The sequence below is a fragment of the Neoarius graeffei genome, chromosome 12 (assembly GCF_027579695.1).
Source record: "Neoarius graeffei isolate fNeoGra1 chromosome 12, fNeoGra1.pri, whole genome shotgun sequence".
Classification (NCBI taxonomy): Eukaryota; Metazoa; Chordata; class Actinopteri; order Siluriformes; family Ariidae; genus Neoarius; species Neoarius graeffei.
This window is the reverse complement of record NC_083580.1, coordinates 62,281,687-62,307,775: the sequence shown is the minus strand read 5'-3', so window position 1 is coordinate 62,307,775 and position 26,089 is coordinate 62,281,687. Positions and strand designations below refer to the sequence as shown.

Here is a 26,089-nt window from a genome sequence, read left to right as displayed (position 1 = left end):
TTAGCATGTTAACATGCTCAGGAGAACTCGCTAACAGCAAACATGCGAACTCTGCATGCTACCATGCTAATCTTAACATGTTAACAGCTCTCATGATAACATGCAAATGGTGAACATGCTAACAACTCGCAAGCTAACAGCAGGCATGATATCGTAATGGGTAACATGCTAACAGCTAGCATGGTAACACGTGAATGCTGAAATGCTAATTGCTATTGTGTGCGCACGTAAGTATTCCTAATAAAGTGGCCATTGAGTTGAAGTTGATTTGCTGTCAGTCTCAAATGAGCAGATCCTTGCCAAACGCATCATCACCTATGGGGGAAGGGAGGAATGACTCAGTCAAGCTTCCACTGATTAGCGGCAAAATGGAGAAAAAAAAATGGATGGATGAAAGGCAAGACAAAGACGAGTGCGGGTCAGAACTGATATCGTGTGTGACGGGTGATTTGGCCTGAGGTGCCGTATGAAGAAGTCTGGTGGATGTGTGGTGAAGTGTTACTGAGCAAAACTCCATTCATTTGAACGAGGCCAAAAATCAATGGAAGCCTATGGAGGTAAAAAGAGATGCGTGAAAACCAAGGAAAAGACGAGTGCAGGTCTCAGATGAGGGGATGGATCTGTGCGGGGACTTGGCCTGAGGCATCAAGTGAAGTTTCTTCAAGTTTGGTCATTTGGTTAAAAAAATTGATGGAGAGTGAAAGTTTTTCTCCTGAAACACCATTCATTTTCACTGGGGCCAAAAATCAATGCAAGCCTATGGAGGAAAAAGGGATGAGCAAAAAGAAAGGAAAAATATGAGTGCGGGTCAGAACCGATTGCACGTGTGTGTCGGGGGAGTTGACCTGAAGTATCACATGAGGTTTGGTGCATCTGCGATGGAGCGTGTCCGAGTAGGACGATTCGATTCATGAGCCCTAAAAACAAAAGAAAAACGACAAGAACAAGAGAACGAGCGCGTTGATCCAAAAGCTGTATACAAGCACACTACACCACTTCGGGCCAGACGTCTCAGAGTTGGAACGGTGTGTCTATCTCGAACGCCCTAGGAGGAGGAGTGGATCCAAAAAACGTGTCGGAATAAGGCAGAATAAGTAAACTTAAGAACAACAATAGTGTGCTTGCAAGCACAAGCACACTAATGAGATATGTAATGGCACTATTTAGAAACACTCCAGCCATAAAGTAATCTGTGGTTGGTAGAAGAGAGCAACTGGACTTGCTTGAAGATTCTTGAAAACGTTTCACCTCTCATCCGAAAGGCTTCCTCAGTTCTGTCTGACTAATAGGGAGTATCAAGTATTTATCCTCTCATGGATCATCACAGAATCCGAATCAGAATTCTGATGGCTGCAAAGATGTCTTAAGCGCTGTTTACATTAGTTCGAATCAGCGGATCATCAGATTAACGTTTTTAAAACGATTCGCGTACACACACAAAATTTCTGTGCCCGCAACAAAACCGTTCCCCGTGCACACAGCAACGCCAATACACGGATACGCTAATCACATGACTAATTAGACGGCATGTCACATGATCCCAGTGCATATCGGGCATGCGCAAGTCACTCACCACTTGCAAGTGGAAGGATGGCAAGCCTAAAGACCATTTTTTCATGGACGGACGACGAGGTCCAATTGTTACTAAACGTAACATTGGATTATAAAACAACGGTGTCGGCTCAGGGTGTGGACTGGGAAAGTGTCCAAACAAAATATGGGGACATGTTGTTTTCCATGCTGTATTTCCGTCGACAAATAGCAGGAAGTGAAGTCCGCGCTGTTTTTCAGCAGTCGCGTCACATGACCAACGTGGCATGATCAGCGCCAGCGAATCAGGAAGGTGGATGTCACAGTGACGTTGCCCAATGACGACGTCAGCTAGAGCTCAGCACTGCGTATCCTCGTTCCTCAATGTTTACACAGCACCGGATCAGATAATGTACTGGGTTGAATACGTGGGCCCTGGCGGATTCAAATTGTTCCGCCTGTGGAGTCGTTTCCCGGCGTTTCAATGTGCACGGACAGTGCATCCGCAACGACAACGATACGGATACGGTCTAACGTAAACACCACCTGACGCCAAGTTTACATTAGACCGTATCTGTCTCGTTTTCTTCGCGGATGCACTGTCCGTTTACCGAGAAACGGGAATCCGCCAGGGTCCACGTATTCAATCCAGATCGTGTCTGGTCCGGTGCTGTGTAAACATTGAGAATACGCGGATACGCTGTGCTGAGCTCTAGCTGGCGTCGTCATTGGACAACGTCACTGTGACATCCACCTTCCTGATTCGCTGGCGTTGGTCATGTGACGCGACTGCTGAAAAACGGCGCGGACTTCCGCCTTGTATCACCTTTCATTAAAGAGTATAAAAGTATGAAAATACTGCAAATACTGATGCAAATACTGCCCATTGTGTAGTTATGATTGTCTTTAGGCTTGCCATCCTTCCACTTGCAAGTGGTAAGTGACGCGCATGCCCGATATGCACTGGGATCACACACACAGCGGCTCAGTCCCGAATCACTGCTCGTGCGCTTCACTCGCGCGCTCTGTGAGCTGCACAGGGCCGGAGTGCGCACCCTCCAGAGGGCACTCGCTGTACAGGGCGGAGTGATTTGGAGCGCAGGATGCCTGCGGAGCCGAGCGTATCCGTGTATTGGCGTTGCTGTGTGCACGCGAATCGTTTTAAAAACGTTAATCTGATGATCCGCTGATACGGTCTAATGTAAACCCCACCTTAGACACCCACCTCTGTTCAGTGATGGTCGTTCCAGGTTGACAAAAATGAATGATCCTCTCTGGCTAAGATGTCTGCCAGTTTTCTGGAAGTCCTCTCATACTCCCGCACCAGTCGAAGGGAACTCATCCCAAAGTGCGTAGAAACATGTCTGTGAAGATTCGGATTCTATGATGATCCATGAGAGGATAAATACTTGATACTCCCTATTAGTCAGACAGAACTGAGGAAGCCTTTCGGATGAGAGGCGAAACGTTTTCAAGAATCTTCAAGCAAGTCCAGTTGCTCTCTTCTACCAACCACAGATTACTACGTACCTGGATGACTGAGAATCTTCAGACATCCAGCCATAAAGACTTCTCCACTGTATCCATCACCACCCATGTGACCGTGTTTAGTATGTTTATTATCCTGGCAAGAAGCTGTAAATCAGACTCAGCATGACTCAAGTGGAAATAATGACAAATGCATGCTCACGGATATGTTCCTGAACAACAAAACCAAACACCACGTCACGTGACATTCAAAAACTATCGATCAAATCCAATGCAGTACCGAGCTGCCATTCCAGGCTAATCCTGATCCGATAGAGAGACTCAGTATCGTATCGGCGCATCTCTAAAGCAAAACCCTGGCACATATGGAGATGCAGAGAAGCAGTTCGCGTCCCTCGTTTTACAAAAACATGACATAACGGCTAGCTTGAGTTCAGCTACTCGACAACATGCAGTGAGCAGCTGAGTGTGGAGGCTGGAACAGAGCTGTGTTTATCCTGCTCGGGGTTGAGACGGAAACAGTGGAGAGACTGAAAGTTGCTGCTTTGCCTGTGTACCTCATTGAAGCCCTCCTGCAGCACATCGAGCAAATTTCCTTTAGATAAGGATGCGATCATTCTTCTGCCTTCTCACACGGAGATGAGGAAGATGAGAGGCAGGTCCCGCTAGTCCTCTTCCTCACTGGATCGTCATGGAAACGCACTGGGCCAAACAAAGAAACTGGACAAACATCGGCTCAGGCTCGTGCGATGGCCATATGTGCACGCACGCACGCGCGCGCGCGCATACACACAGCACAACAGCAACAGGATCCGATGTGGCTCGAGCTAACGCGCATGCGCACAACGCGCACGCGCAGCTGTCGTTATGGCGATGCCCCAGGTTACAGTAGTTTGGCTAATCTGACTCGGAAAATATACACATTACCTCAGAGATTAGCCTACAGAGCTAAATAAAATACATACACTACCGTTCAAAAGTTTGGGGTCACCCAGACAATTTTGTGTTTTCCATGAAAAGTCACACTTTTATTTCCCACCATAAGTTGTAAAATGAATAGAAAATATAGTCGAGACATTTTTCTGGCCATTTTGAGCATTTAATCGACCCCACAAATGTGATGCTCCAGAAACTCAATCTGCTCAAAGGAAGGTCAGTTTTATAGCTTCTCTAAAGAGCTCAACTGTTTTCAGCTGTGCTAACATGATTGTACAAGGGTTTTCTAATCATCCATTAGCCTTCTGAGGCAATGAGCAAACACATTGTACCATTAGAACACTGGAGTGAGAGTTGCTGGAAATGGGCCTCTATACACCTATGGAGATATTGCACCAAAAACCAGACATTTGCAGCTGGGCAATTCCATGTAAATGTCAACCTCACCATGCAAAAATAAAGCAACATGTAATACATCAAAACCACTCCCAGAGATCTCACCTAGGCCTGTATTTTACAGATGTGAATAAGTTGAACCAATTTGTAACCAACCTAATATGTCACTGTCAGTCTTTCTTTCTTATAATGTAAAACCCAAGCTAAAACCAACTTTGATCATGTACAATTCTATATTATTGCCACAAGCCACAGAAATGTATGCTAAAATCCACAAAACAGCAAAACAATAGCCATCCTAAATATTATTTAAGAACTTTGATAGTTTTAGCTGATATTTAGAGAGTTGGGGCGGCACGGTGGTGTAGTGGTTAGCACTGTCGCCTCACAGCAAGAAGGTCCTGGGTTCGAGCCCCGGGGCCGGCAAGGGCCTTTCTGTGCGGAGTTTGCATGTTCTCCCCGTGTCCGCGTGGGTTTCCTCCGGGTGCTCCGGTTTCCCCCACAGTCCAAAGATATGCAGGTTAGGTTAACTGGTGACTCTAAATTGACCGTAGGTGTGAGTGTGAATGGTTGTCTGTGTCTATGTGTCAGCCCTGTGATGACCTGGCGACTTGTCCAGGGTGTACCCCGCCTTTCGCCCGTAGTCAGCTGGGATAGGCTCCAGCTTGCCTGCGACCCTGTAGAAGGATAAAGCGGCTAGAGATAATGAGATGAGATGAGATTTAGAGAGTTTTTCAAAGGGTTATGGTGGTTAAATTGCTGATTTTCTGAACATATGCCATGTCTATTTCAGACGCATCACATCCATAACAGAATTTCGTCACATCCATAACGCTGACTTTTCCTTCCGAAACTCTGCATGAAGTACAAAATATTTTAAACAAAGATTTTTTAATATTCACCTTGGACCCCTCTATCAAACGGATATCTCCATTTCAACATTAGGTTTACAATTTCACAGAGTTTGATAAAAATGTACAGTCACCCAAGAAAAGTGATACTTTTTCTGTCACGTCCATAACGCATCTTTTATTGGCGTTTTCTGGCATGCCCTAGATGTACTATGGGAATTGTTCTTGTTCTATCACTTCTCCAGTATGGTACAGCCTTAAAATATGCAACACCTGTTTAAATACTGGGAGACAATAAAACATGCACTGGGTCATTTGTTGCCATTTTGAGTTCAAGTGTCACGTCCATAACGCTGGAATTGCTCAGCCAGAATAGTCATTTAGCACATTATCAATGTATAGAGTGGATTTCTGATTAGTTTAAAGTGATCTTCATTGAAAAGAACAGTGCTTTTCTTTCAAAAATAAGGACATTTCAAAGTGACCCCAAACTTTTGAACAGTAGTGTACATAATCAAGAACTCTTTTGAGGAGAAATACTTCAAAAACAAAACCTTTACTGCAGAGTGGCTCAAATCCTGATTTTTCCCGCGTGTGTGTGAAAACCCTTAACATCCATCCATCCATTATCTGTAGCTGCTTATCCTGTTCTACAGGGTCGCAGGCAAGCTGGAGCCTATCCCAGCTGCCTATGGGTGAGAGGCGGGGTACACCCTGGACAAGTCGCCAGGTCATCACAAAAAGAAAGAAAGCACAACTTTATTCATCACACACTTGCGAAATTTCCTCTCTGCATTTAACCAATCTGAAGCAGTGAACACAGACATGAGCAATGAGCACACACACATACCCAGAGCAGTGGGCAGCCATGCTAACAGCGCCCGGGGAGCAGTTAGGTGCCTCGCTCAAGGGCACCTCAGCCCAAGGCCGTCCCATATTAACCTAACCGCATGTCTTTGGACTGTGGGGGAAACTGGAGCACCCGGAGGAAACCCACGCAGACACAGGGAGAACATGCAAACTCTGCACAGAAAGGTCCTCGCTGGCCGCTGGGCTCGAACCCAGAACCTTCTTGCTGTGAGGCGACAGTGCTAACCATTACACTACCCTGCCGCCTCTAACCCTTAACATCTCATTTCATCTCATTATCTCTAGCCACTTTATCCTGTTCTACAGGGTCGCAGGCAAGCTGGAGCCTATCCCAGCTACCGTAACTACGGGTGAAAGGCGGGGTACACCCTGGACAAGTCGCCAGGTCATCACAGAGCTGACACATAGACACAGACAACCATTCACACTCACATTCACACCTACGGTCAATTTAGAGTCACCAGTTAACCTAACCTGCATGTCTTTGGACTGTGGGGGAAACCAGAGCACCCGGAGGAAACCCACGCAGACACGGGGAGAACATGCAAACTCCACACAGAAAGGCCCTTGCCGGCCGCTGGGTTCGAACCCATAACCTTCTTGCTGTGAGGAGATCACAGGGCTGACACAGACAACCATTCACACCTACGGTCAATTTAGAGCCACCCATTAGCCTAACCTGCATGCTGTAGGGGAAACCGGAGTACCCAGAGGAAACCCACGCAGACACGGGGAGAACATGCAAACTACACAGAAAGGTCCTCGCCGGCCGCTGGGCTCGAACCCAGGACCTTCTTGCTGTGAGGCGACAGTGCTAACCATTACACCACCCTGTCGCCTCTAACCCTTAACATACTTCAGTGAAACGTTTTTATATTATACATGGGCAGTTTGGTGGTGGTGCCCTGTAAAAAACTGGTATCAACGTCCCAAACTACGCCATCCTTCTTCTTCTTTTGGCTGCTCCCGATTAGCGGTCGCCACAGCGGGTGTTTCGTCTTCGTTGCTCCTAGTCTATCGCATCCTTCTCTACCACACCTGCCACTTTCATGTTCTCTCTCACCCCATCTCCTCTTTGGCCTTCCTCGTTTTCATGTGCCTGGCAGCTCGATCGGGCGGCACAGTGTTGTAGTGGTCAGCACTGTCGCCTCACAGCAAGAAGGTCCTGGGTTCGAGCCCAGCAGCCGGCGAGGGCCTTTCTGTGTGGAGTTTGCATGTCCTCCCCGTGTCTGCATGGGTTTCCTCTGGGTGCTCCGGTTTCCCCTACAGTCCAAAGACATGCAGGTTAGGCTAATTGGTGGCTCAAAATTGACCGTGAGTGTGAATGGTTGTTTGTCTCTGTGTGTCAGCCCTGTGATGACCTGGCGACTTGTCCAGGGTGTACCCCGCCTCTCACCCACAGTCAGCTGGGATAGGCTCCAGTTTGCCTGCGACCCTGTAGAACAGGATAAGCGGCTACAGATGAGATGAGATGAGATATGAGATGATGGATGGATGGCAGCTCCATCCTCAACATTCTCCTTCCAACATGCTCTGCATCTCTTCTCAGGATGTGCCCATATCATCTCAGTCTCATCTCTCTTAGCTTAATATTGCACCACAAATTACCCCATCCATCCATCCATCCATCCATTATCTGTAGCCGCTTATCCTGTACAGGGTTGCAGGCAAGCTGGAGCCTATCCCTGCTGATGATGGGTGAGAGGCGGGGTACACCCTGGACAAGTCGCCAGGTCATCGCTCGGCTGACACATAGACACAAACAACCATTCACACCTACGGTCAATTTAGAGCCACCTATCCCAGCCTAACCTGCATGTCTTTGGACTGCGGGGAAAACTGGAGCACCTGGAGGAAACCCACACAGACATGGGGAGAACATGCAAACTCCACACAGAAATGCTGGGCTCAAACCCAGGACCTTCTTACTGTGAGACGACAGTGCTAATCTCTACACCACCGTGCTGCCCCCCCCCCCAAACTACCCATACTAGTCTATTGCCCAAATAGACAGCCACAATATGAAGCAATGTGTGGATTAGACTATTGTTGTCACTTATTATTTAGTACGGTATTCTGTAATTTGGTGTTCAGACAGGTATTTATTTTATTTTATTTATTTTACTACGGGCCTTGTAGTGTGACAATCAAAGAACAGGGACACGTTGATGAAAAGTCAGAATTTTTTATATTTTCTCGCCTAATTTGACAACTCCTACGACGTGTTCCTTGATGTTCCTTCTGTAGCCATGATTGAAAATTTCTTGACCCTCCTCCCTGACAACACACAAATGCAGTGCAGCTGCAGTGGTTACCACTATCACCGGACAGCAAGAAGGTTCTGGGTTTGAATCTCAGCCAACTGGGGCCTTTCTGTGTGGAGTTTGCAGGTTCTCCCCATACCCACGTGGGTTTCTTCCAGGTGCTCTGGTTTCCTCCCACAGTCCAAAGACCTGGAGGTTAGGTCAAATGGCTACTCTAAATTGCCCACAGGTGTGAATGCGAGTGTGAATGGTTGGTTGTCTCTGCGTTAGCCCTACGGCTGATTGGCAACCTGGGTTTGGCTCCAGCTTCCATTGCGACCCTATCGGATAAGCCATATCGATGATGGATGGATACATGATACGTTTTCTACTACATACAGTAGAAGAGTACAGGGTTTCCTTATATTTTGCATGTATCTCAACCACAAGTCAAGTTCTAGCATTTTCTATTATTTTAAAATCTGGATCCCCAAAGAGAAAACTATTCAAAATTCTCCTTTAGACTTTACTCAGACAACTGAGTGACAACCACTAAGGGTGCACTGATGCATCATGACGCAAAAATCTGAGCATGTGTATTGTGCACATGTGATTCACACATAATACAGGTGATAAAGTTGCACTGTTGGAACACCAGGGGTCCCAACCTGTGTATAGAGGGTTAAAATATACAGAGAGCACACTGGTCATGTGATTGAATTTTTTGCGGAGAACCTGTGAGATCTGCACTTGAAAAGTCCGGTAGCCCGATAACTCCGGATTGCAAAGACCAACTCGTATGAGACGTTGTAAATGTTACACAATCACACTATAATAGTTCAAAAGGGCTCTTCCATAACTTTCAAACAACACCAGAGGCCACAGAAACCGGGCATATTATCAGATTTCGGAACTGTAATTCTCCAGATCAGGGATGAGAGATCCAATGAAGCAAGAAAGAGATAGACAGAGAAAACAGTGAGTAAGTGAGGACAGGAACGAAATTGCTTCTCGGACATTCCATCACATTAAATCTTACAATAAGCAGTTAAAATGTGCAACATTTGATACATTAATAGATTTAACATAGTAATCGTTGGCAAACTGCTGCAGTAAAAGTGGTGACAGGTGAAGGAACGACGACTTATAGCTCCTAAACTAATTTGTTTCACGGACATGTAATAACATTAATTATTACATCTACGTTCACTGGATACGAGCAATCGCACACTCTGACTGGATACTCTACTACTAGGCTTTCAGCTCATATACCGTGAGTAGAGAAAAACAAAACGGCGGCGTCTTTTGCTAAACCAACCGAGGACAAAATAAAAACTCTACTTGAAAACAAAACCAGAGCATTTTTTAAGGATTTTCCACTAGGAGACCAACTGGTCTGGGCAATACAATCACAGGCCCCAGAGTCCATGCGGCTGCACCACTGCGGCATATTCTGTGATGCAAAATGGTTCACCAATCACCATACAGACAAACACACTACAGTGACTACACAGCTATCAAGAGCAATTACCAAGCACAAATGTTATGTCAAAGACGCTCAAAGTTACACAGTAATGACATCGGATTCTGACATCAGCCATCTCAGTAACCAAATTTTAGTTTTGTTTTTCTTAACCAACATGATCTTGTGTGTATATCTTATAACATAGATCTTCGTTTTCCTTGTTAAATGTATACTTACATGGTACTTGGTTAATTAATTGCAACTGATCGAACCAAATGATAAGACATAACTTGGTTTAAAATTTGGTCTCCCAGTGAAGCTGGTTTGGCATTGACTAGGAGACCAAATCTGGCCACTGGGAGACCATTTGGTCTCCCAGTAACTATGTTAAAAAATGCTCTGAACAAAACCCAAAAAAAGCAACAAAATATGGAAAGTATTTGATGGTAAGACCGTATCTTTTTTATTTTTCAAGAATTATTATTATAGCGTTTTTCACAAACTGCTGTCGTTTCCCCGGTTTGTTTACATTCTTCATCTTTAAGTATGAAAATTTTGTCTGATATTTTGTATTTATCAAATTTGGGAAAAGCAAAAATGCTCCGTTTCTCAAAATCCAGTGAATGTACATAGAATAAAACAGTTATTCCACTCAATCTCATCGTACATGGCTTATAGCCAACTCAGTGCTACGCGACTCATCGACTATCAGCTCATGTATGACTCGATTTCATGGAATAATTGTTAAACTATAACTATAAACAGAAAAAAATAGTTAATTAATGGACAACAGTTATCACTGGCAAATAAAACAATTTGGGATGTAGCACTACAGGAATATGATCAACTTCAGGGTGAGAAAAGTAAACCTGCTTCTTGTCAGGGTCGCGTCATCCCACCCTATTGTTGATTATTTTCCAAGAACATCATGCCCCATCATACTCATTCCTTACCTATCAAATACTTCTCTACAACTTCCTTTTCCAAGCGAAGGTGTACAATGATCTTACGTGAAAGGTATTTAATCCGTCAACTAACCTTTTTTTCAAATTTCCCTCTTTACATTAGCACTGGAAGTCTTCTCATAATAAACGTGACCAAAACTCAACACGATGCTGCTTAAGAGCACATCATAATAATGATTACTAAACACGACACAGTTCTCTGAACAGGGGTGTTGTGTACAGCTCCACTAGACCACATCCTTCCTGCCTGTTTTAAAACTTCCTGATTCAGACTGTAACCCAAATAATGCATATTCTGACTAAATTAGAAGCACTAACAGATTTATCCTTTTTAAATTCCCGCAGTCAATAATGAACACGTTTCTGCCTTTAATGAAAAAAATTCCCTGTGGTGTACGTATTTGTGATGCAGCTGTGATCAGGAATCTGTAGTTCGATCAGGGAGCAGCATAAAACAAAAGGGTCCGTCAATAAACGGCTCACTCTCCCCAGTGACTGACGTTATGACTCACTTCACTGAATCAATTCTTTCAAACTGTGCTTCAAGATATATTCAGTAGTTCTGGTTTCACAGGTACATTCCCTACCTACTCTAAAATCCATAAAGGCTTGTACATGATGTAGAGCTTTCTGAATGCAACATGCAACATGACTGACCGTATCTTACATTCATAGATCTCTACATGTATATCATGAATATTTGTGTTGAAAACATTTTCATTATCGACAGTGGTGCTTGAAAGTTTGTGAACCCTTTAAAATTTTCTATATTTCTGCATAAATATGACCTAAAACAACATCAGATTTTCACGCAAGTCCTAAAAGTAGATAAAGAGAACCCAGTTAAACAAATGAGACAAAAGTATTATACAGTCCCTGACAAAAGTCTTGTCGCTTGGGTACAAGTTGACCTTAAGTGCCCCTCAAATATATGTCTAATCATTTTTTTTTTTTTTTTACAAGAAATGGCTAATTTCAATCCCAACAGCTTTTGAAATAATGTTTTGGTGCCAAACGAAACTGCTGAAAAGCATTCTAACGTTCACAGCTCGGTAAAGCCCACTGAGTCAGTTTTTGCAAAGACAAAAGTCTTGTCGCCTTGTCATATGATGCACCCAATCCTAGATTACAGCCTCACCTGTGATCAATAATTGATCAATCAATTAGTGGGTGTGTATAAAAAGAATCCCAGCACACCAGACCTTCACATCAACTGCAACTTGACCTCTGACAACATGCCTAAGATTCACCCTGAGACCAAAGCGTTGATTATCAAGAGGCTGAAGACCAGATCCACTGCTGAGGTGCCTGACACCTTCAATGTGTCTCAGCGTCAAGTACAAAGAATAAGAAAAAGATTTGAAGAGACTGGAGATGTTTTTGACAAGCCCAGGTCCGGCAGACCCTGCAAGACAACTGCTCGGGAGGACCGTTTGTTGGCTCGAAAATCCAAGGCCAGCCCCTTTTCCACTGCAGCAGAGCTCCACCAGGCCTGGCCACCTCAAGTCCCCGAGTCAACCAGAACAGTTTGTAGAATTCTGTCTCGAAATGGCCTCCATGGTCGAATCAGTGCCCAGAAACCAGCACTAAACAAAAGGCAATTAAGAAAGTGTGTGGCATTTGCCAAGGCCCACAGCCTGCTAAAAGGATGGACGCTGGAAAAGTGGCAGAAGGTGAATTTCTCAGATGAATCTTCGGTTGAATTACAACCCCGATTCCAAAAAAGTTGGGACAAAGTACAAATTGTAAATAAAAACGGAATGCAATAATTTACAAATCTCAAAAACTGATATTGTATTCACAATAGAACATAGACAACATATCAAATGTCGAAAGTGAGACATTTTGAAATTTCATGCCAAATATTGGCTCATTTGAAATTTCATGACAGCAACACATCTCAAAAAAGTTGGGACAGGGGCAATAAGAGGCTGGAAAAGTTAAAGGTACAAAAAAGGAACAGCTGGAGGACCAAATTGCAACTCATTAGGTCAATTGGCAATAGGTCATTAACATGATTGGGTATAAAAAGAGCATCTTGGAGTGGCAGCGGCTCTCAGAAGTAAAGACGGGAAGAGGATCACCAATCCCCCTAATTCTGCGCCGACAAATAGTGGAGCAATATCAGAAAGGAGTTCGACAGTGTAAAATTGCAAAGAGTTTGAACATATCATCATCTACAGTGCATAATATCATCAAAAGATTCAGAGAATCTGGAAGAATCTCTGTGCACAAGGGTCAAGGCCGGAAAACCATACTGGGTGCCCGTGATCTTCGGGCCCTTAGACGGCACTGCATCACATACAGGCATGCTTCTGTATTGGAAATCACAAAATGGGCTCAGGAATATTTCCAGAGAACATTATCTGTGAGCACAATTCACCGTGCCATCCGCCGTTGCCAGCTAAAACTCTATAGTTCAAAGAAGAAGCCGTATCTAAACATGATCCAGAAGCGCAGACGTCTTCTCTGGGCCAAGGCTCATTTAAAATGGACTGTGGCAAAGTGGAAAACTGTTCTGTGGTCAGACGAATCAAAATTTGAAGTTCTTTATGGAAATCAGGGACGCCGTGTCATTTGGACTAAAGAGGAGAAGGACAACCCAAGTTATCAGCGCTCAGTTCAGAAGCCTGCATCTCTGATGGTATGGGGTTGCATTAGTGCGTGTGGCATGGGCAGCTTGCACATCTGGAAAGACACCATCAATGCTGAAAGGTATATCCAGGTTCTAGAGCAACATATGCTCCCATCCAGATGACGTCTCTTTCAGGGAAGACCTTGCATTTTCCAACATGACAATGCCAAACCACATACTGCATCAATTACAGCATCATGGCTGCATAGAAGAAGGGTCCGGGTACTGAACTGGCCAGCCTGCAGTCCAGATCTTTCACCCATAGAAAACATTTGGCGCATCATAAAATGGAAGCTACGACAAAAAAGACCTAAGACAGTTGAGCAACTAGAATCCTACATTAGACAAGAATGGGTTAACATTCCTATCCCTAAACTTGAGCAATTTGTCTCCTCAGTCCTCAGACGTTTACAGACTGTTGTAAAGAGAAAAGGGGATGTCTCACAGTGGTAAACATGGCCTTGTCCCAACTTTTTTGAGATGTGTTGTCATGAAATTTAAAATCACCTAATTTTTCTCTTTAAATGATACATTTTCTCAGTTTAAACATTTGATATGTCCTCTATGTTCTATTCTGAATAAAATATGGAATTTTGAAACTTCCACATCATTGCATTCCGTTTTTATTTACAATTTGTTCTTTGTCCCAACTTTTTTGGAATCGGGGTTGTACATCACAGCTGCTGCAAATATTGCAGGAGACCTACTGGAGCCCGCATGGATCCGAGATTCACCCAGAAAACAGTTAAGTTTGGTGGCGGAAAAATCATGGTCTGGTGTTACATCCAGTATGGGGGTGTGCGAGAGATTTGCAGGGTGGAAGGCAAGATCAATAGCCTAAAATATCAAGAAGTATTAGCTACCTCTTACATTCCCAACCATAAAAGGGGTCAAATTTTGCAGCAGGATGGTGCTCCATTGCATACTTCCATCTCTACATCAAAGTTCCTCAAGGCGAAGAAGATCAAGGTGCTCCAGGACTGGCCAGCCCAGTCACCAGACATGAACATCATTAAGCATGTCTGGGGTAGAATGAAAGAGGAAGCATGGAAGACGAAACCAAAAAATCTTGATGAACTCTGGGAGGCATGTAAAGCTGCTTTCTTTGCTATTCCTGATGACTTCATCAATAAATTGTATAAATCATTGTCGAACTGCATGGATGCAGTCCTTCAAGCTCATGGAAGTCATACAAGATATTAAATATGCATCTCACAGCACCACTACTTAATTCACTGATGTTATGCAACATATTTTTGTATTTGAAGTAAATTATTTGTTCAATTTTCACATTACTCTCTGTAGGCGACAAAACTTTTGTCTTGCCAAAATCTGACCTTTCTGTGTTCAGTAAATGATCAATCTTTCTTCAGTGAAGCAAATTTATTTTAGTATATTAAACATAATTTGGGAGGGTTTTAGCTTTCATATGAGCCATTTCTAAAACCAATGGATTAATTAAAAGCCAGGTTATAAGCTGTTGTTTCTACAAAATGGATAAGTGACAAGACTCTTGTCAGGGACTGTACTTGCTCATTTATTTATTGAGGAAAATGATCCAATATTACACGTGAGTGGCAAAAGTATGTGAACCTCTAGGATTAGCAGTTAATTTGAAGGTGAAATTAGAGTCAGGTGTTTTCAACCAATGGGATGACAATCAGGTGTGAGTGGGCACCCTGTTTTATTTAAAGAACAGGGATCTATCAAAGTCTGATCTTCACAACACATGTTTGTGGAAGTGTATCATGGCATGAACAAAGGAGATTTCTGAGGAGCTCAGAAAAAGCGTTGTTGATGCTCATCAGGCTGGAAAAGGTTACAAAACCATCTCTAGAGAGTTTGGACTCCACCAATCCACAGTCAGACAGATTGTGTACAAATGGAGGAAATTCAAGACCATTGTTACCCTCCCCAGGAGTGGTCGACCAACAAAGATCACTCCAAGAGCAAGGTGTGTAATAGCCAGCGAGGTCACAAAGGACCCCAGGGTAACTTCTAAGCAACTGAAGGCCTCTCTCACATTGGCTAATGTTAATGTTCATGAGTCCACCATCAGGAGAACACTGAACAACAATGGTGTGCATGGCAGGGTTGCAAGGAGAAAGCCACTGCTCTCCAAAAAGAACATTTCTGCTCGGCTGCAGTTTGCTAAAGATCACATGGACAAGCCAGAAGGCTATTGGAAAAATGTTTTGTGGACGGATGAGACCAAAATAGAACTTTTTGGTTTAAATGAGAAGCGTTATGTTTGGAGAAAGGAAAACACTGCATTCCAGCATAAGAACCTTATCCCATCTGTGAAACGTGGTGGTGGTAGTATCATGGTTTGGGCCTGTTTTGCTGCATCTGGGCCAGGACGGCTTGCCATCATTGATGGAACAATGAATTCTGAATTATACCAGCGAATTCTAAAGGAAAATGTCAGGACATCTGTCCATGAACTGAATCTCAAGAGAAGGTGGGTCATGCAGCAAAACAACGACCCTAAGCACACAAGTCATTCTACCAAAGAATGGTTAAAGAAGAATAAAGTTAATGTTTTGGAATGGCCAAGTCAAAGTCCTGACCTTAATCCAATCGAAATGTTGTGGAAGGACCTGAAGCGAGCAGTTCATGTGAGGAAACCCACCAACATCCCAGAGTTGAAGCTGTTCTATATGGAGGAACGGGCTAAAATTCCTCCAAGCTGGTGTGCAGGACTGATCAACAGTTACCGGAAACGTTTAGTTGCAGTTATTGCTGCACAAGGGGGTCACACCAGATACTGAAACCAAAGCTTCACATACTTTTGCCACTCACAGATATGTAATATTGGATCATTTTCTTCAATAAATAAATGACTAAGTATAATATTTTTGTCTCATTTGTTTAACTGGGTTCTCTTTATCTACTTTTAGGACTTGTGTGAAAAGCTGATGATGTTTTAGGTCATATTTATGCAGAAATATAGACAATTCTAAAGGGTTCACAAACTTTCAAGCACCACTGTATGTCTTCACTGCATCATAAAATACTAGATGTATCAATTAGGAAGTCAGAATGTATGTAAAAGCAGGAAGGATTAAAAAAAAAAAACATACTTGTATAATAGTGTAAATCAGCAAGACGAATGAAATCACAGTAAATCAAATATACCATGCGCTGAAAGGCTCTGGTTGAAATTATGTATTCTCTGAGATGAGTGGCATAGTACTATTTTATGAGGGGCGCAACCCCAAAGAAATTAGTACTATGCCAGTCGCTGAAGAGAATCCATAATTCCCGGTGCCTCTCAGTGCATAGTATATTAGATTTATATCCCTCATCAAAAAATTCCAAACTAAAAGTGTTAAGATTGAATCTCGGCATAAACCATTGGAGGCAGCTACGTTTGTTATTTCCGTTGGGGCGACCTTCGACCTGTGCATGTGCAATGTACCTTTCTATCGCCTGTCTCGCAAGGCATGATCATGTTACATAGCTCTACACACACAGAAATGCTCGCAGAGCCACAGCTGTGACTCCAGTCAGCCGTATAGCTTGAAATTGTGACGTCAGTTCACGGTATATCCAGGATATACCGTGACTGACTCACACCATATCCATTTTTAATTTTATTTTTGACGTCACGAGATACATTGCTTAATCAATGGCGGAACTATTTTATGTCACGTGAGCCATCCTTGGCCAATCCCTGCATGGGAATTTTTTAATGATAATGATTAATGGACTGGACAAATCGAGGGGAGGGGTTGAGGATGTTAGTGTAGCTAGCATGAAGTGGGAATTACTCCCTGGATGAGAAACCAGTACATCACAGATCACTGGAGCAGCTTAGCATCACTAATCCACCACCTGGCACGTTTTGGAAGGTTGGAGGATACCAGAAAACCTGGAAGGAACCCAGATGAACATGGGGAGAACTTGTAAAACTGCATAGACAGTAACCTGGGCTCAGGATCAAACCAGTGAACATGGAGCTGTGAGACAGCAACACTACACACTGCACTAATATGCTGCACAGTGAATAACTGAATTTCACAGAGATTGGATTTGAAATGATTGGCATTTCCAACAAATTACAGTTCACATAAAGCAAAGCTGCTGGAGATGGCCTTTTGGTCTGATTGGTTGGTGGAGTTCGCAGCTTTACCTCTGAACAGATGGTTTATTGAAGCTGCCAGACTGGAAGGAGAACGTCATCAAATATTCTGAGGTAAAAATCATTGACTTCAGTTTAAAGTTACTCAGACTATCCATTTTTGGCTAAAATGCACAATTCGCAAATTAGTCAGATACTCACGTCATAAAATTGCCTTGTATTTGATATTTACACATCACAACTGGAGAATAAAAAGATCTCAAACAGCAGAACAACAGGGCATTACTTTGCTCTGGTTGTTCTCTTCTAATTTGCTTAATTATTATCAATGTGTCCTTGTAATTGTTAAAAAAAAAACCGACAACAGGTGGCATGGAAATTAATTAAAAAAAAAAGTTGTGAAGAGAGGCACAACAAACACACACACACAAAAAAAAAAAAAATCACATAAGGACTAAAGTGTATGTATATACTGGGTGCAATTTGCTGGGGGGGATGGTGGGGATCATCCCCCCCCCTCTGGTTTTTATCTCTGCTGAAAAAAAATCCTCGGGGACAACCCCGTCAATAAAACAAACAAACCAAAAAAAAAGTTGACATGACAGGCATGTTGTGACACAGTTTTCGATGGTCTACATTGCACTCACTTTCAAAATGACCCGAAGTGGCAGCTTTGATGTTCACGAACGTCCCCAGCAAATAGATCCCATCTCATCTCATTATCTGTAGCCGCTTTATCCTGTTCTACAGGGTCGCAGGCGAGCTGGAGCCTATCCCAGCTGACTACGGGGGAAAGGCGGGGTACACCCTGGACAAGTCGCCAGGTCATCACAGGGCTGACACATAGACACAGACAACCATTCACACCTACGGTCAATTTAGAGTCACCAGTTAACCTAACCTGCATGTCTTTGGACTGTGGGAGCACCCGGAGCACCCGGAGGAAACCCATGCGGACACGGGGAGAACATGCAAACTCCGCACAGAAAGGCCCTCGCCGGCCCCGGGGCTCGAACCCAGGACCTTCTTGCTGTGAGGCGACAGCGCTAACCACTACACCACCGTGCCGCCCCCAAATAGATCCATTGTAGATAATAACAATATCTTTGGGTTCTATGCAGGGATGCAAACACCGCGCCTTTTGGCAGATGCCGCCTTTTTCATGGCCGATTTTTTTTTTTTTTTAGGGGGGGCGTTGGAGTGTCTGATTATAATTTCAAAGTAAATTCTGTATTAAAATTACTAAATAAGCAAATCCGTTACAGTCCATGAAACAGGAAGTATAAGGATGAGAAAAAAAAACAGTTTAAATCGGAAAGCTGCGCACAATGTGAACTGCGCCATCGGAGCAAACTGTTCATTTAGTATTCATGTATTTTAGTGATTTTCGAGTCAATGTCCATTTAATCCGGAGGGAGAGAAACATCACAGCAACGCGACAAGCAATGCGAACTTTGTTGTGTTAGTGTTCGTGTATTTAGTCAGAGAGATAAGAAGATGAATTTACTATCTCTGGTTTAGTGTTCGTTTTCATTTAGTGTTATTCATTTGATATCATCGGATGTTATTGAGCTGTTAGCCTATCGTTACCTTAATTTTGTGACGTTTCATGATTAAAAAAAAAAAACATCCCCCCTTCTGGTTTTTTGACAAATCGCACCCTGTGTATATATAATTAGTATTTAAGCTATATCCATAATGTAATACAGTATACAGTACAAACGTACTTAGGCACATGCAAAGAAATGCTGTCGAGCAAAGATGCCTTCAAAATAATGAAATTATTAAATGTTTCTACATAAAAAATAATAATATATACACTCACCAGCCACTTTATTAGGAACACCCAAACACCTGTTATTTTATGCAGTTCTCTAATCAGCCAGTCCCTTGACAGCAGCACAATGCATAAAATCATGCAGATACAAATCAACAGCTTCAGTTAATGTTGACTTCAAACATCAGAATGGGAAAATTGTGATCTCAAAAAGTGTGACTTTCACTGTGGCATGGGTGCTGGTTTGAGCCAGATGGACTGGTTTGAGTATTTCAGAACCTGCCGATCTCCTGGGGTTTTCACACACAACAGTTTCTAGGAGTTTAGACAGAATGATGCAAAAGACAAAAATACATCGAGTGAGCGACAGTTCTGTGGGTGGAAACAAACGCCTTGTTGATAAGAGAGGTCAGAGGGAAATGGCCAGATTGGTTCGAGCTGCCAGGAAGGATATAGTAACTCATATAATCACTCTTTACAACCGTGGTAAGCAGAAAAGCATGTCCGCATGCAACAGGAGAATACCACACTGGGTTCCACTCCTGCAGCCAATAACAGGAATCTTAGAATCAAGAACAAGTGGTGTGTAAATTACACACACACACACACACACACAAAGTACTGTGCAGAAGTCTTAGGCACTATTTTTTTTCACACAAACTTTGCTATAGATTTCTATTTTATGACTTCTACATTATCGAGTCGCACAAAAACATTTTAGAGTCCAAACGTTCATTTTTTTCCAGCACAAAATTAAATGTTACGGGAAAAAAAAAAGTTTGTATCTGAGCAGCATATTCCATAAGAGAGCACTTTCCAGATTAAAAAAGAAAACATAATGAAGGCTACTGGGTTTTGGTGCAAAATTAAGAAGCGAGTCGGACAGTCAAAGTTTCCAGAAGAACTGTGGCTGGTTCTGTAAGATGCTCAGTAAAACCCAGAGCTCGTTTCTTTATAAAACTGCACTCATTTAACTTACCTGGTGAGGACTTTTGACAGCAGTTTGAGTGCTTCTTTGTGTCTGTTAGTTTTGGGTTTAAAGTACATGCTTGGATCTGCCAATTTCAAAATGGTCGCCAGTCATGCGACATGAGTTCAGCACAAAAATATTGACTGCAGTGAATGAACCAGTCATTACTAATAATAACCCAATCAAATTTAACACCATATAGCTATACAAAATTAATTTTCACCCCTTGGGTTGACCATTTCGTGGAATTGCCCTCTATCCTTCCTGACAGCTTGAACCAATCTGGCCATTTTCCTCTGACCTCTCTTATCAACAAGACGTTTCCACCCACAGAACTGTCACTCACTCAATGTTTTTTGTTTTTCGCACCATTCTGTATGAACTCTAGAGACTGTTGTGTGTGTGGGAAAAAAAAAACTCCAGGAGGTCAGCAGTTTCTGAAATACTCAAACCAGTTCATCTGGCTCAAACCAACACCCATGCCACAGTGAACGAAAGCCACACTTTCAGATCACAATTTTTCCCATTCTGATGTTTGAAGTGAACATTAACTGAAGCTCTTGATTTGTGTCTGCATGATTTTATGGATTGTGCTGCTGTCACGGGCTGATTAGAGAACTGCTGAGGAGCAATTCCAGCGTTATGGACATGACACTTGAACTCAAAATGGCAACAAATGACCCAGTGCATGTTTTATTGTCTCCCAGTATTTAAACAGGTGTTGCATATTTTAAGGCTGTACCATACTGGAGAAGTGATAGAACAAGAACAATTCCCATAGTACATCTAGGGCATGCCAGAAAATGCCAATAAAAGATGCGTTATGGATGTGACAGAAAAAGTATCACTTTTCTTGGGTGACTGTACATCTTTATCAAACTCTGTGAAATTGTAAACCTAATGTCGAAATGGAGATATCCATTTGATAGAGGGGTCCAAGGTGAATATTAAAAAAATCTTTGTTTAAAATATTTTGTATTTTATGCAGAGTTTCGGAAGGAAAAGTCAGCGTTATGGATGTGACGAAATTCCGTTATGGATGTGACGCGTCTGAAATAGACATGGCATATGTTTAGAAAATCAGCAATTTAACCACCGTAACCCTTTGAAAAACTCTCTAAATATCAGCTAAAACTATCAAAGTTCTTAAATAATATTTAGGATGGCTATTGTTTTGCTGTTTTGTGGATTTTAGCATACATTTCTGTGGCTTGTGGCAATAATATAGAATTGTACATGATCAAAGTTGATTTTATCTTGGGTTTTACATTATAAGAAAGAAAGACTGACAGTGACATATTAGGTTGGTTACAAATTGGTTCAACTTATTCACATCTGTAAAATACAGGCCTAGGTGAGATCTCTGGGAGTGGTTTTGATGTATTACATGTTGCTTTATTTTTGCATGGTGAGGTTGACATTTACATGGAATTGCCCTGAGACTACTTTTTTTTTTTTCAACCAAAGGGTCGTCTCACACCAAATATTGAATTTATTTCATTTACGATGGCTTCCTGCTGCTTATAGTATTTAAAAATATAATAATAATGTTGAAACATGGGCGGCACGGTGGTGTAGTGGTTAGCGCTGTTGCCTCACAGCAAGAAGGTCCTGGGTTCGAGCCCCAGGGCCGGCGAGGGCCTTTCTGTGTGGAGTTTGCATGTTGTCCGCGTGGGTTTCCTCTGGGTGCTCCGGTTTCCCCCAAAGACATGCAGGTTAGGTTAACTGGTGACTCTAAATTGACCGTAGGTGTGAATGGTTGTCTGTGTCTATGGCCAAGTTTACATTAGACCGTATCTGTCTCATTTTCTTCGCGGATGCACTGTCCATTTACATTAAAACGCCTGGAAACGCCGGGAAACGGGAATCCGCCAGGGTCCACGTATTCAATCTAGATCGTGTCTGATCCGGTGCTGTGTAAACATTGAGAATATGCGGATACGCTGTGCTGAGCTCTAGCTGGCGTCATCATTGGACAACGTCACTGTGACATCCACCTTCCTGATTCGCTGGCGTTGATCATGTGACGCGACTGCTGAAAAACGGCGCGGACTTCCGCCTTGTATCACCTTTCATTAAAGAGTATAAAAGTATGAAAATACTGCAAATACTGATGCAAATACTGCCCATTGTGTAGTTATGATTGTCTTTAGGCTTGCCATCCTTCCACTTGCAAGTGATAAGTGACGCGCATGCCCGATATGCACTGGGATCACACACACAGCGGCTCAGTCCCGAATCACTGCTTGTGCACTCCACTTGCGTGCTCTGTGAGCTGCGCAGGGCCGGAGTGCGCACCCTCCAGAGGGCACTCGCTGTTCAGGGCGGAGTGATTTGGAGCGCAGGATGCCTGCGGAGCCGAGCGTATCCGTGTATTGGCGTTGCTGTGTGCACGCGAATCGTGTATTGGTGGTGCTGTGTGCACGCGAATCGTTTTAAAAACGTTAATCTGATGATCCGCTGATACGGTCTAATGTAAACCCCACCTATGTGTCAGCCCTGTGATGACCTGGCGACTTGTCCAGGGTGTACCCTGCCTTTCGCCCGTAGTCAGCTGGGATAGGCTCCAGCTTGCCTGCGACCCTGTAGAACAGGATAAAGCGGCTAGAGATAATGAGATGAGATGTTGAAACATTTCATTTAAGCCATTTTTGATCTACAGCATTTCTTTACATGCGGCTAAGACTTTTGCACAGGACTGTACAGACTACGTTTGGTTTTTTTATGTAGAAACATTCAATTTCATTATTTATACATTATAAAACAGGAATAAATGAAACAAAAGTCAATATTTGGTGTGACGACTTTTTGCTTTAAAAAGAAGAAGAAGAAGAAGAAGTAATCGTTGTCTCAGGTACAATTTGTGCAGTTTTATGAGGAACTGAGCTGTACATTTTCTTGCAGTGTGTTAATTAATTTATTTGGCAGTAAACAGACTTACAGATCCTTCCACAGCTGCAGCACGAGGCATCTTTTTGACCTGAAAAATAACCCAATAAGATAATAAACATTTCAGATTAATGAGTTAACCTGTGCTTCCCAACCTAGCAAGCTAGCTAACCATTAAAGTTACACTTTAAGGAGGACTTAGTTTTGTACTTAGTTTTTAAAGTACATCCGAGTAACGTTAAAATCAATCAATCAAAAACAGCTAAATCCTCAGCCTAGTGCTAGCTAGCTAGCAGTAGCACACCTTGCTAGTTTCCCAGTGAAATAACTCAACTGTTTATCTTACAGGAAGCATTTCCTCTCCAATCAGTTTGGACTCATTTCATCTCCAATTCTCTTCTCTCTCTGTCTGACTGTATATGACTCTTTGTAGTTACAGGACTAATAAACATTACCATTCATGGGTTTAGCCTGCATTTCCTCCAAAACAAATCTCAGTGGCAGTGGTTTCTATGGTTACCAGAAACAATACCACGTGGGTTTTGCTGATAGTGATGAAAATACCATTTATATAATTATTATATAAGTATTTACTTAGTATATGGTATATATTTATTTATTGGAGTTGGTTTATATATTCATATTTACAGGGATAGGTATGTAGTAGATATTTATTTTTGTAATTATATATTTATATAGATATTTATGAAGTATATTTTATATATATATATATATATATATATATATATATATATATATATACACACACACACACATATGTAATTATATATTTATATAGATATTCATGAAGTGTTTATATATGGTATGTAGTATATATTTTTGTAATTATATATTTATATAGATATTCATGAAGTGTATATATGGTATATATTTTTATAGAAGTATTAATGTAGTTTGGATTTCGGGGTAGTTAAAAAGGGGTGGAAAATTAAAAAAAGTATTGTACTTCTTCCCACTCCTTTTTCGAACAATGTGCGGTGTTTTGTAATGTCTTAGCTCATTTTATTTTTTTTTTATTTCTCATTTTCTTTCTTTTGTATGTACAAATAGTTACATACTTTTTTTATACATGTTCGAAATAAAAAATAAATTCATAAAAAAAATTTCATTTTTAAATATACACACCATGTAAATTCAAGATAGTCCAACATGTCGAAAATTAAATAATATCTGAAGATCTGTTAAATAGATTTGTAAATATCTCTAACTCCAAAACAGGTGCTACTGCATACTACAGCACTAAATAGTATGCTTAGTACCTTGCCTTTATTGTTACATTAGCAGAGATGGACAAAGTCCCCAACTTAAGTCAAAGTACAGATCCTACTGGTCAAATGTTACTCCAATACAAGTGAAGAAGAAACCTTTATTTGTCACATGCACACTTCAAGCACATCCTCTGCATTTAACCCATCTGAAGCAGTGAACACATGCGCACACACCCAGAGCAGTGGGCAGCCACACCAGAGCACCCGGGGAGCAGTCAGGGGTTAGGTACTTTGCTCAAGGGCAGTTCAGCCCAAGGCCGCCCCACGTTAACCTAACTGCATGTCTTTGGACTGTAGGGGAAACCCACGCAGACACGGGGAGAGCATGCAAACTCCACACAGAAAGGCCCTCGCTGGCCGCTGGGTTCGAACCCAGAACCTTCTTGCTGTGAGGCGACCGTGCTAACCACTACACCACCGTGCCGCCCTGTGAAAATTCTCCAGTCAGATTGTTGTATTATTACCACAACACTTACAAAACCAGTTGAAAGTCACACTTGGAAGACGCTCTGGACACTTACAGTAATGCTTTTATGGCTGAGGACTACAGTTGACTCGCTAACTTTAGGACTGCAGTTGTCATGAACAGTTTTGCACTCAAGTTTCCATCAATGAAGAGTTAAAACATCAACGAAACTGACTTCATGTTAAAACTGTTAATGTTATAGTCATGTTGTCTGTTGTTGCCCAAATGAGGATGGGTTCCCTTTTGAGTCTGGTTCCTCTCAAGGTTTCTTCCTCATGTCGTCTGAGGGAGTTTTTCCTTGCCACCGTCGCCACAGGCTCGCTCATTGGGGATAGATTAGGGATAAAATTAGCTCATGCTTAAAGTCATTCAAATTCTGTAAAGCTGCTTTGCGACAATGTTTATTGTTAAAAGCGCTATACAAATAAACTTGACTTGACTAATGCCTCTGAAGCAACAGACTGGATTTACTGACTAGCTTGTAGAACCTGTAGAATAAACACCTGGTAGAACGTTACAAAATGAAACACACCTGAACTGAAAAAGAACCACTGTCATTTTTTTTTTTTTTAAATTGTAACACTCTTCCCCACCCCAACAAAGCAGCATGGTAGTGTTCTAACCCAGCTCTGGCAGTGTGTGCACACATGCATGTGTATGTTAATCAGGAAGACAGTGGAATAGCTGTAAATGCAGCTTGTTCAGAAAATAAAAATGACAATCCAACCTGCGTAAAACCCAGGTCCACACTTCAAGCTTAATAACTGCCCAACAGCAACACTGCTTTAAGCAAGACAAAAAAAAAAAGCAAAACCATCATCTGACATCAAAACAAAAAATTCCAACAATTTGTTGTGACTGACTAGTACAATACTGTCCATCTCACAGGTCATGTGTGAGCACGCACACACGTCTATGTATTCATGCACATATGAATCTGCCTGTAGAATCATGGTGGTTTAACGTTAAGCTAGCTAGCCAGTGAAACACCACCTGACATGCTAGCAAACTCTTTTCAAACTTGAAATCATATTGGGTAGCTAAAGCTACTAGAAAAGAAAGATTTTGTTTCTTTGGCAAGATTATGCTAAAACATATTTCTGAAAGGACTTCAGATAAGTTCACATTATTCATGTTAGCGTAACTGTTTTTACATGCTAACTAACAGTGTCCAAGTTAACTAGCTATGTGTAAACGTTAGCCGTGGACAAGGCGATGGCAACTTGGAGGGAAAT

General features: G+C 42.3%; 1 protein-coding gene across 2 annotated transcripts in view; it reads right to left on the bottom strand.

Annotated features, from left to right (window-relative positions):
* Positions 1-23,183, bottom strand: part of dixdc1b (DIX domain containing 1b) — a 157,978-nt gene extending 134,795 nt beyond the window's left edge. The window contains exon 1 of one of the 2 annotated variants that reach the window (XM_060936160.1): positions 23,152-23,183. In XM_060936160.1, the coding sequence (XP_060792143.1) occupies positions 23,152-23,181 (30 nt within the window). In that variant the 5' untranslated portion in view covers positions 23,182-23,183. Of the gene's footprint in view, positions 1-3,575; positions 3,783-23,151 lie in introns of those variants that run through there. The other variant, XM_060936159.1, reaches the window with a different exon arrangement.
* Between the last annotated feature and the right edge of the window lie 2,906 nt (positions 23,184-26,089).